Source organism: Mustela erminea, chromosome 12 (genome assembly GCF_009829155.1).
Source record: "Mustela erminea isolate mMusErm1 chromosome 12, mMusErm1.Pri, whole genome shotgun sequence".
NCBI classification, from domain to species: Eukaryota; Metazoa; Chordata; class Mammalia; order Carnivora; family Mustelidae; genus Mustela; species Mustela erminea.
Genome location: NC_045625.1, coordinates 5,029,292 through 5,046,780, shown reverse-complemented (window position 1 = coordinate 5,046,780; position 17,489 = coordinate 5,029,292). Strand labels below are relative to the sequence as shown.

The 17,489-nt window shown below is 58.5% G+C and overlaps 1 protein-coding gene across 2 annotated transcripts in view; it reads left to right on the top strand.

Moving 5' to 3' along the window:
* The window catches only part of LAMC3 (laminin subunit gamma 3), a 56,571-nt gene extending 42,088 nt beyond the window's left edge, over nt 1–14,483 (top strand). For both annotated transcript variants that reach the window (XM_032308241.1, XM_032308240.1), the window contains 12 exons: nt 43–221; nt 1,526–1,667; nt 3,111–3,313; nt 3,905–3,981; nt 4,394–4,528; nt 5,618–5,765; nt 6,711–6,860; nt 7,025–7,127; nt 9,484–9,683; nt 10,227–10,373; nt 10,465–10,564; nt 12,963–14,483. In XM_032308241.1, coding sequence (XP_032164132.1) covers nt 43–221; nt 1,526–1,667; nt 3,111–3,313; nt 3,905–3,981; nt 4,394–4,528; nt 5,618–5,765; nt 6,711–6,860; nt 7,025–7,127; nt 9,484–9,683; nt 10,227–10,373; nt 10,465–10,564; nt 12,963–13,213 — 1,835 coding nt within the window. In that variant the 3' untranslated portion in view covers nt 13,214–14,483. The remainder of the gene's footprint in view (nt 1–42; nt 222–1,525; nt 1,668–3,110; nt 3,314–3,904; nt 3,982–4,393; nt 4,529–5,617; nt 5,766–6,710; nt 6,861–7,024; nt 7,128–9,483; nt 9,684–10,226; nt 10,374–10,464; nt 10,565–12,962) is intronic.
* Nucleotides 14,484–17,489: the final 3,006 nt, after the last annotated feature.

Here is a 17,489-nt window from a genome sequence, read left to right as displayed (position 1 = left end):
CCCAGTAAGGGGTGCGGGTGCCATCCACCCCGGTTCCCTCAGCCTGCAGGTGCTCCCCGTTGGGCGCCGCCTCAGCCCAGTGCCACAAGAACGGCACGTGCGTGTGCAAGCCTGGCTTTGTGGGCTACAAGTGTGACCGCTGTCAGGACAACTTCTTCCTTACGGCTGGTGGCACACGCTGTGAGGAGTGCCCGTCCTGCTACGCCCTGCTGAAGGAGGAGGTGAGCCCACCCTACCTCCCACCACTTCACACCCCCCCATGAGTGCCCGCTCTGTGCTGGGCACCAGAACGGCCCGCTCAGCCCTGGCTCTCAGGCCTTCTGGGGCCACTGGTCACCTCCCGCCTGCGCCTCCCCAGCCATCGGGCCGACATCAGCCCCGCTCCCCGCTCCCGTCTGCCCGTCGCTGGCTTCTGAGCGGACAGAGGAGCGCCTCGCACCGGCTGTCCTTCCCGAGCACCCACGCCCACGTCTCACCCTTTCTCAAGTTCTGCGGGAATGAGACAGTAGAAGGCCCTTTGTGGGGAGGGTCAGGAGGAGGGCCATGCCCATTCTGGGGCACAAGTAGAATGTTGAGCAGGGAGCTGGTGTGGTGCGGGGGTCAAGAGCGTGAGCTCTGGGGTTCCCCTACCCAGCCCCATTTGTTATTCCCGTTAACAGGTAACAGGTTTGGTAAGTTTGGGTGTCTCTCCTATTCCACAGTGGACATAGGCCTGCAGCCCTTTCCCTGAGACCGGGGAGGCCAGCCGACAGAGTGAAGGTGCTCTAGAAAGACGCAATGATGGGCGCGAGCATAAGCGGCCCCCGGGCAGTGCCTGGGCCAGTCCCTGAGGTCAAACCCAGGGATGTGTCTGCGGGAAAACGGGCGAATAGTCACACCAAACAAACAAGGGTGACAAACAACCTTGTTCAGAACAGTTTTGCTTCCCAATGAGTTTAGAATTTTGTTTTTTTAACCTGGATTTTGTCATCAAATAGGGAATGGAAAGACGTAGGGTTTTTCAGAGCATTCTGGACTTTTGGAATCAAAGAGAGGGCTTGGATCTGGCATCCCCTGGCCCTTGGGGCCGTTACAGGGTGAACGTGAGCAGGTGTGTGGCTGGCAGGTGCCCTGTAAATACAGTTACTGTTCGTGTGACTAAAAGAACAGCGCTAGGGGACACTGCATGGCACACTCACTCGGCCAACAGGTATCCAGGTGCACCTTCTCTGTGACGATACAGCAGGACAGACAGATTCTCCTGGGGCTTCCCTTCTCATCCGTCTCTAAGCGGAACAAGGATGTGGTCCACTGAGCCGGCGGGTGCGGCAGGTGCCGTGGGCGTGAGGAGGGAAGGGACCACTAGGAGGAGGGGTGGGCAAGGCTGGTTCTCCAAGATCTGCTGCATCCTCAGCTTTGATGCCCAGGACAAGATGGGAGAAGCCAACTGCTAGCCAGGGAAGACCAGGCAGAAGCCAGGGGGACGCGTCCAGCACGACTTCAGGCAGCCGGCCTCACACACCCTTCTTTTCCTCACTCCTCCCAGGCTGCCAAGCTGAAGGCCAGGCTGACCCTGATGGAGGGGTGGCTGCAGGGGTCGGACTGTGGCCAGCCCTGGGAACCACTGCACATTCTGCAGGGAGAGGCCCCACGGGGGGACGTCTACCAGGGTCACCACCTGCTGCAAGGTACAGTGGGAGAGAAGAGCGGGAGGCAGCGGGCTGGCTGGCTGGCCAGACACACCCCGCCGGCCCTTTGGTCTGCTCTCACGGTGCTTCAGAAGCTCTTGGCTCGGCCCTGGAAGAAGTCACTTTCTAGGAGTGCCTGTCTGTCCTCCCCACCTGCAAGGGCTCCTCCCATGACAGTCTTGTCTCTCCTGGATCTTTCCTTCACTGTCCCCCACCCAGTTCTACTCTGTAACCTTAAGAATACTAGTCTCTGAGGAGAGCATCTAGCCCCAGCCGCACCCAGAGCACAGGCACAGTGAGGACAGGGCTGGAGTCGTTCACGGGTTCACCGCGCGACAAATGACCACTGAGGTGCTGTCCCGGGTGCTGAACAGGTGGCCTGTTGCTGTCTTGCCCGTTGGCCATTTTGCTCACTCCCCAGCATAGAAAACCAGTGTATGGGGGCGGAAGGGGAAGCTGTTATTAGAGCCAGGTGGAATCTGGCCTCCGGACACTGTGATCTGGGAAAGCTTGACAGTGAATTGATTCTTCTGTGTAATTTTATGTTCATAAGCACCTGTGCTCATCTCGCAGCCAGGCATAGGTAAGCTGAGCACCTGTTAGCAACACTCATTATCAGAATAGGGAGCTTCCAGGGGCGCCTGGGTGGCTCAGTGGGTTAGACAAAAGCGTCTGCCTTTGTTCAGCTCAGGTCATGATCCCAGGGTCCTGGGATCGTGCCCCACATCGGGCTCTCTGCTCAGCGGGGAGCCTGCTTCCTCCTCTCTCTCTGCCTGCTTCTCTGTGATCTCCATCTGTCAAATAAATAAATAAAATCTTTTTAAAAAGAAAAAAAAAAGAATAGGGAGATTCCAGATGCTCTGGGTTAAAAGATCCATACTTGGGGTGCCCGGGGGACTCAGTTGGTTAAGCATCTGTCTTCGGTTCAGAGTCCCGGGATCAAGTCCTGCATTGGGCTTACTGCTCAGTGGGGCGTCTGCTTCTCCCTCTGACCCTCTCCCCACCATGCTCTCTCTCTCTCTCCCTCTCTCTATCTCTCTCTCAAATTAATAAAATCTTTTTTTAAAAAGCCCATACTGAGCCACACTGCAGATCACAGAGCTGATTCGAGGCAGATGTATTTCTGCGGTCTCAGATTTAGGAATTGCTTGTTGTGGCTCTAACCCGTCTGGATTCCTTCCAGCCCCTCCACTGTGCTGACTTCCGGTGTCAGCACCGGAAGCACTGGGCTGTGACTGGCCTCTGCTGGGCCTCAGCCTTTGCATCTGTAAAATGGCGAGGCTCTTGCCCTGGAACTGACTGGTGGTGCTCAGGTCTGGTGATAGAGCTCAGCTGTGCCAGGCAGACTGCAGGGCACAGACGGGGGACCCCCCCCAAGGGTGAGCGTTTGATCGAGAAATTTCAATTGCTCCGTGACCCCTGGGCTTTGTGGGCTTCATGCAGGAGCCCGGGAGGCCTTCCTGGAGCAGGTGACTGGCCTCGAGGGTGCGGTGAAGGCTGCGCGGGAACAGCTGCGGGCGCTGAGCAGTGCCCGCTGTGCCCAGGCCCAGGCAGAGAAGACCTGCATCCAGCTGGCAGAGCTTGACGCAGCACTGGAGTCCTCAGAAGAAGAGATTGTGCAGGCGGCCATCGTCCTCAAATCTCTGGTACTCCAGGGGCCCCTCCTCACTACCTGCCCCGGGCTCCCCTGGCGATTGATCTGGTGGCCCCTGGTGTGCCTTTTTGGAGAGGCTGTTTCCTCACCCGCAGAATGGGTGTCACGCAGTACCCCTTGTGCTGACTCAGTGGGATCACATCCGCATAGACAAGGGCACGTTCCAGGTGGACAGTGAATGCCCATTGAATGAGGACTGGGTGGCATTACCGCCGTTGCCACGTTCTCAGGCTCTGCTCACCAGATGCTGACTTTGAGGCTTTATGTAGCATTTTTTAAAAAAGATTTTATTCATTTATTTGACAGAGATCACAAGTAGGCAGAGAGGCAGGCGGGGGGGCAGGGTGCTCAGAGTCAGGCTCCCCGCTGAGCAGAGAGCCGATGGGGGCTCCACCCCAGGACCCTGGGATCATGACCTGAGCCGAAGGCAGAGGCTTTAACCCACTGAGCCACCCAGGCGCCCCTTTATGTAGCATTTGTAAAGTAACTGGCACGGTCTGGTTCTCCCAGTAATTTAACTGAACGAGGCCCTTGCCCTTCAGGGATGGCCCTCAGTTTCTCCTCTCTCTCTCTCACTTTAAAGGTGATTCCTCAGGAAGAGTCCAGCCAGCCCACCACCTGGAGCCCCCTGGCCACAGAGGCCCGTGCCCTCGCCAGGAGGTGAGCCCCCAAGCCCCAGGAGCCTGGTGCTGAAGGTTCTGGGGTCAGGGTCAGCCTGAGAGGTGTCGCCCTGCCCGAATTCAGAGCCAGATTGTGCTGCTCACCCTCTCCTGTGACGGCTTTATTAGGGCGCCCGTATCATCATTGTCCAAACTGAGACTTCACGTGCGACAAAAGGCCCGACAGATCACTGTGCAAGACAATGGGCAGATTCCGTATGACAGGAGCAGGGCCGTGGGTCCCTGCCCATCAGCCTTTGCTGTGTCAGGCGGAGGGAGTGGTGGAGCCTGGCGCTCGGGGCCGGACTCTGTTTGGGACGGTGGGAGGCCCACATGGTGGGAGCGGTATGTTCGGTCCCAGGTCCCCTTCTCTGTGAGCTGTTGCTGAAGGTCAGGTGGACGTTTCCTTACAGCCACAGGGACACCACTGCCAGGATTGAAGCCATTGCTCGGAGGGCCCTGGTCGCCTCCAACACCAGCTATGCACTTCTCTGGAGTCTGCTGGAGGGCAGGGTGGCCTCGGAAGCCCAGCAGCACCTGGAGGACAGGTGAGGCCTCCCCGGTGTGGGTAGAAGCTTGAACTGGCCTCCTCCAGCGACCAGAGCCTGGCTGGAGGCTGCTGGTCCAGAGCTGGCTTCCTTCCCGAGTCCTGATGTTCTTTGGGTGGGGGTGGGGGAGATACTGAGGTCTTGGGCTCACTGGGTGGTGAGTTACAGGAGCCCTCTTGGGCCTGGGGTGCAGCTCAGCCTCTAGAGAGAAGGGATGAGGGCATCTCTCTTTCTCACCCCTGCATCATCCCCAGCCCCATTCCCGACCCCCACCCTCCTCCCGGCAGCTCCTCTCAGACACCAGCTTCCTGCTTAGCCTCTGCTTCTCTGCCATGGGTGACCCTCTTATGTATTCTGCAGTGGAGGGTCAGGAGAGACACAGCAAGGTCTCAAAAGTCTCAAGTTGACTTCCTAGATGAGAGAATCCAGTTGGCCCACCTCCAGTCAGATGACCCACCCCCAGTCCCCTGGCATGACTAGGGTGAAATCACATGACCCCCTCCCGGGGCAGGAGTGGGGGCAGGGGCTGTCTGAGAAGTGGGGAGAGATGAGAGGTAGCCAGAAGTCCCTGCCCCGGCAGTGTCCATGGCAGAGCTGGGTGGGGAGGGGGTGATCAGCTGGGTGGGACAGGGAGCTGTTCTAGGTGGTTGACTACACCCCCTTGGAGCTCAAGGAGCCCCAGAGCTCTCCGTGCATCTGGAGAGTGCTTGCCCAAGGTCACCCGAGGGCACAGCAGATCCAAGACCAGGGCCTGGGCTTCTGTCCCTTCCCCAGCACCAGGCGCTTTCCACTTAGTGATTCAGCCAGAGGCTTCCAGCATTTGCAAAGCAGATGACTGGAGAGTGGAAACCAGGGGCAAGCCCCTTCAGAAAAGAGTGCTCGAATTGAATGAATGAAGAAACAAGAATGAGCTGCCTCTCCTGCCTTTTCCATTCATCCGAGAGCTGCCGGGTAGCGGCCAGTTTCCGAGGCCAGCTGCTGAGTTCTGACATTGAAGAGGGCTCCAGTCGGGGGTCTGGGGGGACAGCCATGGGGAAGGATGGCCCTGTGCCCTCTGCTCTGTGAGCCACCTCAGCTGTCTGCTTTCAGGTACCAAGAGGTCCAGGCGGCCCAGAAGGCGCTGGGCAGAGCTGTGGCACAGGCGCTGCCCGAAGCGGAGAGGGCACTGGCCGCCGTGCAGCGAGTCCGTGCAGACGCCGCCCTGGGCCTGGCCTTGCCAGCCGCCTCCTCAGCACTGGTCAGCCCCGCCGGCTGCCCCGGAGCTCAGCCTGGGGTGGGGGTGGGAGAAGGCGGCGGCTGGGAAGCCAGTGCATCCCAGGCCTGGGCAGATGATGTGGCTTATTTTTAACTAGATGGCAGTCAATTAAAACGAGCTGATCCACCTCCGTGGCTTGGCCGAGCGCCTGCCTGGCTCCGAGTAAGCGCTGGGCCAGGCTTTGTTGTGGGTTGTGATGACAATAGTGAGACCAGGCGTCTTCTCCGTCTTCTCCGTGGTGGCATTAGCAAAGGCACCAGACAGACGTGGGATCAAATCCCAGCTCCGCCGCTCCAGATCTGTGACCTTGGCCAAGGATGTCCCCCACTCCCCAACCCGTACTTCGGTTAGGTCCTCTGTCAGCTAGGGCTCGCCCCTTCGGTTATCTGAGGGCTGCGTCTACGGGGCTGGGAGAGGATTCATGAGTTGTGGGCAAGGTGGCCCTAGTGCTTGTCAGCCCCCTGGGGAAACCTCCATCACATCTGCCTAGTAATCCTGAAATCCCAGAACTTGGAACCTGCCCTTTAAGGAAGAGACTGAGCTTCCACAGATATATTTGGGGCAAAGCCCAACGGGCCTGAGGCTGCTTATTTGTGCTCAGAACCCACACAGTTCTGCTTCTCTCAGGCCAGGAGGATTCTGAATGTGGAGGTACATCCGGCCCCAGGGTTTCCGCTGAGACTGTGGGCCTGGGGAAGGAAATGCAGGTCAGGGAGGCCTACTAGTAACTAGTAACTAGTAACTAGTAGAGCTAGTAGGGCTGGAATCGAGACAGGTTCCCCCACCTGGTGGCCCCCACCCCCAGCCCCTCTGCTTCTCGGGTCCTGTCCCCAACATTCCTGCTCCCCAGGCACCTCTCACCCACTAGGGGTTCTGCCCCTCAGACCTTCCTGCCAGGCCCTGCCTGAGCCCACCATCTCCCTGCAGCCTCAGAAGTCCCAGGCGGCGGCCCTGAGCCAGAAGGTGCAGGCCCTGGAGGAGACGGTCGCATCCAGAGAGCGCCGGATCACCGAGGCGGCCCAGACCCTCCAGGCCACCGCCCGGGCCGTGCTGCGCAAGATCGAGCCCTTCACACAGGTGGGCTCCTGTCCTTTGAGGCAGGCATCTGGGGGGCTGTCCCGAGGGTGTCCGGAGTCGGGGGTGAAGGGAGGGGAAGGGCCAAGACCAGAAATCGTCCTTGCCGGCCCTCCAGCGCCTCCCGCCTGCGGCGCCGCCTGCCAAGCTCTCTCTCCTCCCTCCAGCTCGGCCGGGAGGCCAGAGACGCCCTGACCCAGGCTTCCTCATCCGTCCAGGCGGCCACAGTGACTGTCACAGGAGCCAGGACCCTGCTGGCCGACCTGGAAGGTACGCATGCCTTGCCGAGCCTGAGGCTTCTTGAGGCACAAATGCCTGTGACCACCACCCGGACTCCCGCCTCAGCCAGGCCGGTGTGGCCCTGGGGGCAAGAAGGGGGCAGAAGTCCGGTTGTGGGGGCATAAGCCAAAGATCCCGTTCCCTGCCCCACCCCAGCCAGGACCTCTCCCGTGGCCGCCGGTCTTGCCCTCACACGCCGCTCTCTGGCATCTCGCCTACATGGCCATCAGCCATCAGACCACACCCGTGAGGGCCGAGAGGATCTGATGCCCTCAGCCGTCTGCACCTGGTCTAGTCTGCTCTGACCGGGGTCCTGTCACCTGGTACAAACACTACCGCGTCCGGGGCTCAGCTGGGGCCACGGGGAAGGAGACAGACTTCTCTTGAGAAAGGGGTATGGTTGATGCCAGTCCAGGTCTCCTCGAGCTCTAGGAAAATGAAGCTGAGTGGCCCCATTTTATAGATGTGTAGACCAAGGAAAGGGATTGACGACTGTCCCTGGGTCAGAGGTGCGCTGAAGAGAAGCTGTCCGGTGTTAGGGTTCTCCAGCTCCCTGTCCCCCTCCAGAGAGAAACCCCCTCACCCTTTTTCTGTGGCTCCGCCCAGTGAACTGGGTAAGGCAGGAACACAGGCAGACCCAGAGGCCCCTTGGGGTTTGAGACTGGGAGTCAGGCTCTGCGTTCCCCTCGGCTCCGAGGACTTCCTCCCCAACTCCATCGCTGCCGCTGAGAGATGTGGCTCCAGCCTCGGCCTCCTGTCCCCTGAGGCAGAGGGCGAGCTGGCCGGTGCTTCCGGTTCTCTAGGTTTCTCTCTGGTGGGAGGCCTGGCCACCCACTGACCGGGGACTTCCAATGGGGGCCGTGGCCATGAGTACTTACCTCTGAGTCACGTTCAGTAAATTCTGTGATACTAGTGATGGAATATTAGGACTAGATGGAATATAATAGGACTTCTGGGGATAGGAATATAATTAGGACTAGATGGAATATTAGGACTTCTGAACATTAAAATCTTAAGGCTTATTAAAGCCACCTGCTGCAGCCCCCTCGGCGGGCAGGGGGCTCCTCCGCCCTCTGCTTCTCTACTTCCAGCAACATGTGCTCATCAGCCCACGAGCTATCGCCTTCTCGCTGGGGGACGTACTGCGTGGAAATCTGCTCCTTGGTGCAGTACCTCCGTCCACGTGAGGACTCATCTCAAACTGCTAACCCTGGGCTAATGTCCCCATTCCTACCCCTTTTCAGAGACACCCCCTCTCACCACCAGTCGGTCTGTGCTCAGTGGATATTTAGAATGAAAGGAAAATTCATTGAATATGGTACAGCTTTCCCCAAGGGGGTGGCCTTGGGGCCTTTAGCCCAAGACCACCAGTCGGTTTGTGTTCAGATAAGTTTAGGAAATGTTGCTACTGTAGTGCCCTCCCGAGGCCATACAGTGCATACTTTATGATATTAAAGGTCCTGAGAAGTCCTGTAACAAAGAAACCTGGTTCTCTTTCTTTAAGTTTGACGTTTCCTCTTGATGTTTAGTAACACCCTGTAGAGTTAGCACTCCATGGAGTGCATTTTAAGAAACATCGACTTCGTGTACGAGAAACTAAAGTAGATCTAATTTCTCTATTATCTTCATGGAAAATTACATGACATTCTGCCTTGGATGGCTTGATTCATTTTAAAATCTGACTATCATTAGAACTCCCAATTTCCCTTCAAATTTTATCTGAAAGAAAAGGAAAAAGTCTCTCTTCTTTACAGAGGGAAGCCACTTCTTATTAGGTAAAAAAATCTATGCAAATCATAATACTTCCCTTTTTGTCTTGGCTGCTAGGAAGCTCAGAGGTGAACAGAGCATTTAGTGCCTGAGATGTCATTATCCTAATTTTCTGGCCCTTCGCACTCCTCTCCTTCCCTCCTCATCCCCGCCCCCTCAGTTGCATATGGTCCTTGGTTTTTCACTTTAGTGGTCCAGTTGTTGACGTACCTGTCACTGTCACTATAAGCTGCTTCAAAGCCTTTTTAGACATAAGGGAGGTACAGAGAAAGAGCTGAATGGATTTTCTGGGTACTGAGGTGTGGCTCCCCATCCAGTCCCAACCCCAGCCCAGGTATCAGCCGTGTAATCTCATGATTTTAACAAACACCACGATATAACATGAATCTTTAAATTCACTGAACAGTGCACGTTACTCATTCCTCGCTTGTTTCCCAGAAGAGCTTCCGGAGGTTTCCTGTAGATCTCCTGCCCTCAGCACCTCCCTCACGTTGTCTGGGGACCACACGCAGTGGCTGCCTGGCAGGCTCTCAGGGCAGGGGCCGCCCTCCTGACACTGCCTCCCCCGGGTTTGCAGGAATGAAGCGGCAGTTTCCGCAGCCCAGGGACCAGGCCGCGCTGGGGAGGAAGGCAGGTGTCGTCAGCGACAGGCTCCTCGTAGACTTGAAGAAGAAGACCAAGCAGGCGGAGAGGATGCTGGGAAACGCAGCGTCTGTCTCCTCCAGTGCCAAGAAGAAGGGCAGGGAAGCCGAGCTGTTGGCCAAGGACAGTGCTAAGGTCAGGGCCATGGGTGTGACGATGTCCCTGCCTTCTGGGCCTGTGGGAGGACGGTCCTGGAAGAAATGCCCCTTCTGTAGGTGAAACGGGGTCCCCACAGATCTGCCCCCATCCACGTAGACCATGCTGAACGCTCCGCACTTACCGAGGGCTCAGGGGCCCCAGGCCAGTGACCCTGTTGATTCCTCAAGAAGTAGGTGTCACTGTTGTCACTGGCGTCCTGGGTGTGGACCCCGAGGCCCAGTCCGGGTGAGTGACTTAAAGTCCCATGACCAGGACTCTCACCAACGTCTGTTTGGCTTTACTCCCCCAAAGCTCTAAGCTCTTATTTTTTAATTGGGGCCAAAGTCCAGACTGTGCGTCCCTCTAGCCCGCCGCTGCCTCTGCGCGTGTCGCCCGCGTCCAGTCCGTGTTTGTGAAATGAACGAATGACCCGGGGCTCAAACTGACGACTGCTCGGCATCACGGCCGTCGGTGCCCTTTACTTCTGAAAGGACTCAGTGCGCTCACCCTCTCCCCCATCTACTGCTGCCCACCCCCCAGCTCGCCAAGGCCCTGCTCAGGGAGGGCAAGCAGGAACACCGCCGGGCAGGCCGGCTCTCCAGCCAGACGCGGGCGATGTTCCGACAAGTCTCCCGGCAGGTGCTCACCTCGCAGGCCCGCAGACGGGAGCTGGAGGACGCAGGGCAGGTACGTGTGCCGAGACCCCCAACCCCCACTCCCGTTTCCTCCTGGCCCCCGAGCCAGCAGGGAGCCGGTCAAGCTTTCCCTCCCGCCCTAGATGGGTGCCAGGCTGAATTCCTTGGAACGGCAGATCCGAGAATCGCGTGCCTCCCTGGAGAGGGACGTCCAGGCCTTGTCGGAGCTGCTCTCCAGGCTGGGTAAGGAGACCCCTGGGTCCCTGGAGCACCCCCAGGAGCTTCTGTGAGGCCCAGTCCTAGAGAAGCTTTCCTCCTCGCCCCCAGATACCCACGGTCCCCCCTCCTCAGCCACAAGCATTTGAAATACCCCCAGGCCGTCCTGCAAGGTGGGGCTGGTGTCACTGTGCCCCTCCAGGGGCCGCTAGTCTGGTGTTGCGGGGGTGGACGGGGGACACAGAAAACTCAGCAGACGAAACACCTGTGGGGACCACAGGAGCAGATGGGCTCTGCGTGGCTGAGGGTTTCAGAGGAGGCGAGAGAATGTCAGAGAAGCAAGGATGGCCTGGAGACTCAGACGTGGGTCTGGAATCAGACCAAGACTCAAGTCTGGTGCTTTCCCTTCCCTGGCTGTGGGACCTTGGGAAAACCACTGTGCCTCTCTGAGCCTCAGTTCCCTCATCTGTAAAATGGACATAAGCACCAGCATCATGTAAAAAGGGCTTGCCACCTGCGTGGTGAGAGCCGGTGAGCAGCAGCTCTCGGGGAGGAGCCTCAGCAAGGAGGCCTCTCAGATGAAGGGGAGAGCATCCGGCAAGGCCTGGAGGCCGCAGAGCAGGGCAGGGGAGGGGAGAGCACCCGGTAAGGCCCGGAGGCCGCAGAGCAGGGCGGGGGAGCGGAGGACAGTAGCCGTGCATTTTCCAAAACCGTGGTAACGTGCATGCAACATAAAATTGGCCATTTTAACCATCTTCAGGCACACAGTTCAGAGGCATTAAGTACATTCACACATGGCACAGCCGTCCCTGCCATCTGTCTCCAGAACTTTCAGACCAAAACACCGTACCCATTAGACACGAACTCCCTATGCCCCAGCCCCTGGCACCCCCACCTGGGACCTCTTTGGTCTCTGTGAACTTGACACTCCAAGGACCTCATGTCCCTGTGTCCTTCTGTGACTGGCTTCTTCCCCTTAGTGTCACGTCCTCAGGGTCACCTACATAACAGCACACATGTGGCCTCATTACTAATAAGGGGAAGAATCACCATGTTCCGTGTCGTGTTTGCATGCCGGGCCCTAAGCTTTGCATGCTCGTGATCTGGAATGCTCTGCTTGGGAGGCAAGGACCCGGATTCTCTTGTCGTCTTGCGGACAGGCAGTCTGAGGCACAGAGTTTAAGTGATGTGCCCGGGGCCCCATGGCCAGTCAGTGGGGAAACTGAGGTTTGCACACAGGTCTGACGGATTTGGGGTGCCCACTGGTAGCCACTGTTCTGTTCCTGACGCCAAGGACTCAGAGCACTGGCCGCATTGCTGTCCGGTGCTGTGCCTGAGTTGGGGGCGCAGGCGTGAGCAGCCCCCAGAGGGCCCTGCCTGGGGGCCCCCGCAGTGCAGGTAGAGTGTGGCTACAAGCTGAACCTGAATCTCAAAGGCCAGGCAGTTGGGGCCTCCCCATGGTTGGGGTCTTTGCTGGGAGCGGGATCTGCCCAGGCCAGTGGAGCTCAGCTTCCTGATGCCTCCTCCTGCCCACCCCCCCGCCCCTCAGCTGCCTGCCCTCTGACCCTCACCTTCGTTGCCCAGGAAATTTGGGGGCTCAGGGGAGCTCTGGCCCCAGTGGGATCCTGTGGGATTAGAAGCCATTTAGAACTTACTTCCCCCCCCAAAAAAAAATTAAAAAAATTAAAAAAAAAAGAACTTACTTCCCCATCCCCAATGGCTGAACCTCATCTTCCTGTGAAATGTCACCCATAAATGAGAAGGTGACAAGGGCCAGACGGGGGAGACAGCCCGTGGATTCCATGCCATCACTACCACCACCAAGTTCAAATGTGGGCACCGGGCCCCGCCTCCTTGTTTTAGCCTCCATGAGGCTCTGGGAAGTACTGAACTCCAAGAAACAGAGTTAACCCATGCTGGGCCAGGACGAGACCCCTGGTGCCTGCTTACAGGAATCCGCAGCCCCTCCTGCCCCCTCCGCTTCCGCAGCTCTTATTCTAATGCCAGGGGCACTGCTTTTTACCCCAGTGGCCGTCCGCGTCTTGGCACAGGAGGCATCTTTAAATGCGTGTTCTCGGCAAATCGGCAAGGAGCCGTGGGGACCTTGTGCCACACACGGCTTTGGGAAATGGGCTCAGGACCCACACGGGGAGTTCTTTCTATCAGTAACAGTAGTACCCACGACAAAAAGGAACTGTTGCCCAGTGCTGCCTAGGGGGAAAGTTCCAGAGTCTTCATGTGCACCCCCTGGGGTGCCCAAGACCAGACACACTGCCTTCTCTGTCCCTTGCTTTCCTGGCAGATCATGGGCAGTCAGAATCCTGGAAGGTCTGGGCCTCCAGAGGTCTCGGGGGAGGGCCCTGAATGGACGCTGGGGCCTGCGGGAGAGCTGGTCTCTGCTGAGGCTGTCCGTGCCCCTCTGCAGGGTCGCTGGACACCCATCAGGCCCCAGCCCAGGCCCTGAACGAGACCCAATGGGCACTGGAGCGCCTGAGGCTGCAGCTGAGCCCGCCGGGGGCCCTGCAGGGGAAACTGAGGCTGCTGCAACAGGAGTCGGAGCAGCAGGAGCTGCAGATCCAGAACTTTGAGAACGACCTCGCTGAGATCCGTGCCGACAAGCAGAACCTGGAGGCCATTCTGCATAGCCTGCCCCAGAGCTGTGCCAGCTGGCAGTGAGGGCCGCCCAGGACCCCCCCCCCAACACTGTGGCACTGGCCGGGCAGGCACAGGCACCCCACAGGTGCAGCCCTGTAGACACACCTCCCCGGAGCCTGCAGCTGTGTGCCCACCCCAAAGGAATACTCACGTGGCCTTCCCAGTCCACAGCCACGCCCCCTCCATGCCCACCAGAGTTCGTGTACGTACACAGTTCGCCCGGGCGGGCACTCCCAGGCCATGATGTGTACACATGCACACCCCAGTGTCAGGAACACATGCACACCGTGTGGGGACACGCCTGTGTGCACGAGGCACACACTTTCGCCAGTTCCTCTGTGCATGTACACGTTCTGCTCAGTCCACAGCCAGTTCCTGGGCACTAATTCTGCCGTATGCCCTCTGGATGCTGGCGGGGGGGGGTGGTATGTTGATTACCCTCCAGCACCACCACGCTCACTCTTGCTCCTGAAGGCAAGGACCTAAGCAGAGTTGGTGCCGGAGAGGCTGAGGGGGCCTCTGCAGGGATCCAGGCTGGGCTGGGCAGGAGCCGCAGCCACTGGCCCCAGAGCGGCCCGATGTCCAGTAGCAGGTCATCCCAGGACACCTGTCCGTCGCCCACTCTGCACAGCTGAGGGACCAGGCAGACCAAGAGATAGAAGATCATCGGCAGCAGTCTGGGGCAGGGGAGCTTGAGGCCCAGGGACGCCTAGGGCCAGGGTGTGGCCTCCTCGGCCCACCAGGAGGATGGCCCAGCCCTGCATGGTTATCACTGGTTTCCTGGAATGCTTGGTCTCGGGATCCTGGGAGTCGCCTGCCCCGGGCCCAGTGCTCCTTTCAGCCTGTGGCCTAGCCAGAGAGCTGAGCCTCAAGGGCCTTAGCAGGCCTGGGTCAGGGGGACTAGGATGCTGGGGGAGCTCCCAAGACCCCTGTCAGCCTTTGATTGACACTGGCCCTGAGGCCCTGTGGCCGCACTTGCCACCTGGGAGGTCTCTGCTGGGTGTGGCAGCCTGGCTGTGGCCCCAGCCTGTCATGCTGGGGAGCCCCCTGTGCTCAGGCCCCCTGCCAGCCTCTGCCCAGGATTCCTGGCATTTCCTCCCTGAGCTCCGCCCCATTCCCGGGGCCCTCTTCCCACCGACAACAGGCCCTGGGCCCCGGGACCCCAGACCCGGGCTCCAGGAGCCCACCTTCCCTCCCAGGGCTCTTCCTCCTGCAGGCAGAGGGGGCGGGGTGGACAGGCAGCAACATGGACCGGTTCTGTTTAATGTGAAAATAAAGGACCCCTTTACTGGCTGGGTGGCATGCTTGTGGTCATCTCCCGCTGGTTGGAAGCAGGGGCCCCGGCTGTGGGTGCGGACTCACTGTCCTGGCATGTGGCTGGAGGAATGCTCAGTGATCTCTGGTCCACGTGCAGTAGCAGGAAGGTGGCAGAAGTGGAGCTCACTGGATTTGCCAGGGTCTTCCCGTGGGGGCTTGGCTGGGGTCTGGCGGCCACAGGCACCCGCTGTCCCACCTCTGCTCCGGGGGGTTGTCAGGCAAAGCCTAGGAGAGCACGAGGGGCCCTTGGCTGGCCTCTGGTTCAGGCCGGAGACAGGGAAGCAGGACATGGTGAACTCAAAATCAAGTGTCTCCCCGCTCAGAAAGGGACACCAATGAGAAAAGGAGGGCTTTGGGCCAGACCTTAAAGGGCAGGGAGTCAGAGGGAACATTCCAGGCAGGAGGGTGGGCAATAGCTCAGGGTTCACAGGGTGGGGGCCTGGCCAGCACAGATCACCCAGAAACCCAGGTTGTGTGGGTAGGATGGACTATGGAACGTGGGCAGTCTAAGCTCTTGGCCACAGAGTCTGAAGGCCTTTCAAGTTGGTATAATTAAAAAGGGGAGTTTGCTGGGAGGACGTGGGAAGCTCTCCTAGAATCCTGGGATGGGGACCTCCGGGGACTCTCCTGTACCCTCCCTCCTGCCCCGCCCCTTCCCTCTGCCCCCCACCCCCATGTTTGCTTCTGTCTCCTACCTCCCCACCCTGCGCACAGAGCAGCTTTCTTTGCTCTTCCTGAGCGTGATGGAGAGGATGCCCACGCCCCCGGACCCTAGACCCATTTCATCAGTCAAACCCAGAGACAAGTTTGAAACTGTCCTGATTACCACCACCACCACCCCCACCAAAAGACAGACCCAGCTTGGGCCAGGGCCCCCAATTCCTAGTCAGAAGAGCAGTACAAAGCCGTATATGGAGAGCTTGTCTGTATCCTCTCCAGATCTGTTGGGGGAGAGCATTCCGAGAAAGAGGCTAGTTCCTCCACAGACAACCTGAAAGCCAAGGCCACGGCGAGTGAGGGGTGTGTGTGTGTGTGTGTGTGTGTGTATAACGTGGTGGACGCCAATGACCCAGGAAGTGACTGGGTAGATAGGAGAGGAAGGACAGGGGCGGGAGGCTGGTGCTCTGCAGGGGCTTGGATGATTGGTGTCTAGTATAGGAAGGGCCAAGGAGACCAAGGTTCTTGGCAGACCCCAGGATAGATCGAGCCTGATGCCCTCCAGACCCTCTTCCTCAACACCCAGTTTCTGTGCTGATAGAGGCACACAGCCATTCTGATGCCTGCTCTTGGCATTGAAGCCCTATCCACTCAAGCTGTGGGGTTCAGCAAAGCGCAGTGTCGTCATCCCAGTGGGGTGGGGATGTGCAGCTCAGGCCTCTTCTCCATTCCATGGTGACGTACCTCAGGCTTGACGTCTCATGACTCATGCAGTCCGGTCATGCCTGGTGTGTGCAGAACCACTCTGGCCCCAGAGGTGGGGCTGTGCTGGGTGGAATGTGGCAGCTGTTGAACATCTGGTTAGCAATGCAGCCCAGCAGCTGAGCACTGGAAGGTGGGGTGGCCGGCCACTGCAACCGACCAGGGCAACAGGCCTTCTGAGCCTGGACTGGGAACGGTGTTGTAGGGCCCCGTTCTAGGTCAGGTCCCTAATCTGGCCTCCAGATGGAACATCTCCCATCAACCAAGGGTTGTAATTCCCAAGCCCGGCTCCCCTACAAGCCTTTACTCTCTGCTCCAAACACCCTGAAAGTCATAAAAGTTCTAACAGCCGTTGCTGGGTGAGAGGCACTGTTTCCTCCACTCCGCAGCAAAAGACACTGAGCCTCAGACGAGGCTGGTGCTGGACCCCAGACCACACAACTTGGCCAGATCCAAACCCACCTCTAGGGTTTGCATCAGAGAATAACCAGGGGGAAAGTAATAACATCACAGTGCCGGGGACATGGGGCCTTGAACTGCTGCTGCCCTGACATGGGTCCACTGTGGGACATTCCATCCTGTCCAGTCCCCTTCCTTGGGACAACCTGGCCACTTTGTCCCCCAGGGACAACCACAGAAGAGACGACCAGCTGGCCCCAGGATCCCAGTCCTGGGGGCAAGACAATGGTAAGTCTGTGGGGAAGGAGACTTTCCAGATCCAGTTCCCAGGGACACACTCTGTGGTGGTGGTGGTGGGCTGGGGGGTTTGCATTACTGGTGACTGGGACAGCTGTTTGCCCAGGGCAGCTCCTGCTTGTACCTGTGGCTGTCGGCATACTTAGGAGGACTGCCACTCTTCACTCTCAGAAATGTCCTGATTTGGCCGTGAGACTTCATTACGGTCCCGTCACTAGTCCCTGGTTCCTCCACCCATGCCCCTCTACCCCCAGGAGTTGGAGGCTTGGCGTAGCATCATCCTAGTGGACTTGTCCCCAGCTTCAGCTCCCTGACTTTTCTTGTCTGTCAACTGGGAACACCAAGTCCTATTTTGCAGAGTTTTGAGAATTAAACGACGTAAATCTGTGCTGTACTGAGCCAGCAAAGTAGCTGGGGCATAGTGAGTGCTCAAGAACAGGTTTCATTAACAAAACACAAATCATTCTGATGGATTTAAAGTGTCACGGATGTCTTCGCGGCGCTTTGTCATTATACCTTTACCCAACCACATAAAAAAAAAAAAAAAAAACCCTCAAAGTTTTCATATTTTTCTTACAAGAGTTAAAAGTGGAGACTGGGGAGGCTGGCCTGGCTTCTACCAGCGCCGCGCGCCCAGGGCCACCGTAACGTAACAGCGGCGGGTGCTGGAGCGCGCGCTCGCAGCCACCGGGACCCTAGCTGATCCTCGAGGATCCCGAGTGCGTCCTGAGATCGTCCCCGCTTTCTTTCTGGGGACATCGCGGCCCGGAGCGGGGAAGGGGCCCGGGGAGGTCTCGGGCCGTGCATTCTCCGCGCCCTCCAGCAGAGGGGCGGGCGGCGGGCGCGGCGTCCCGCATAATAGGCG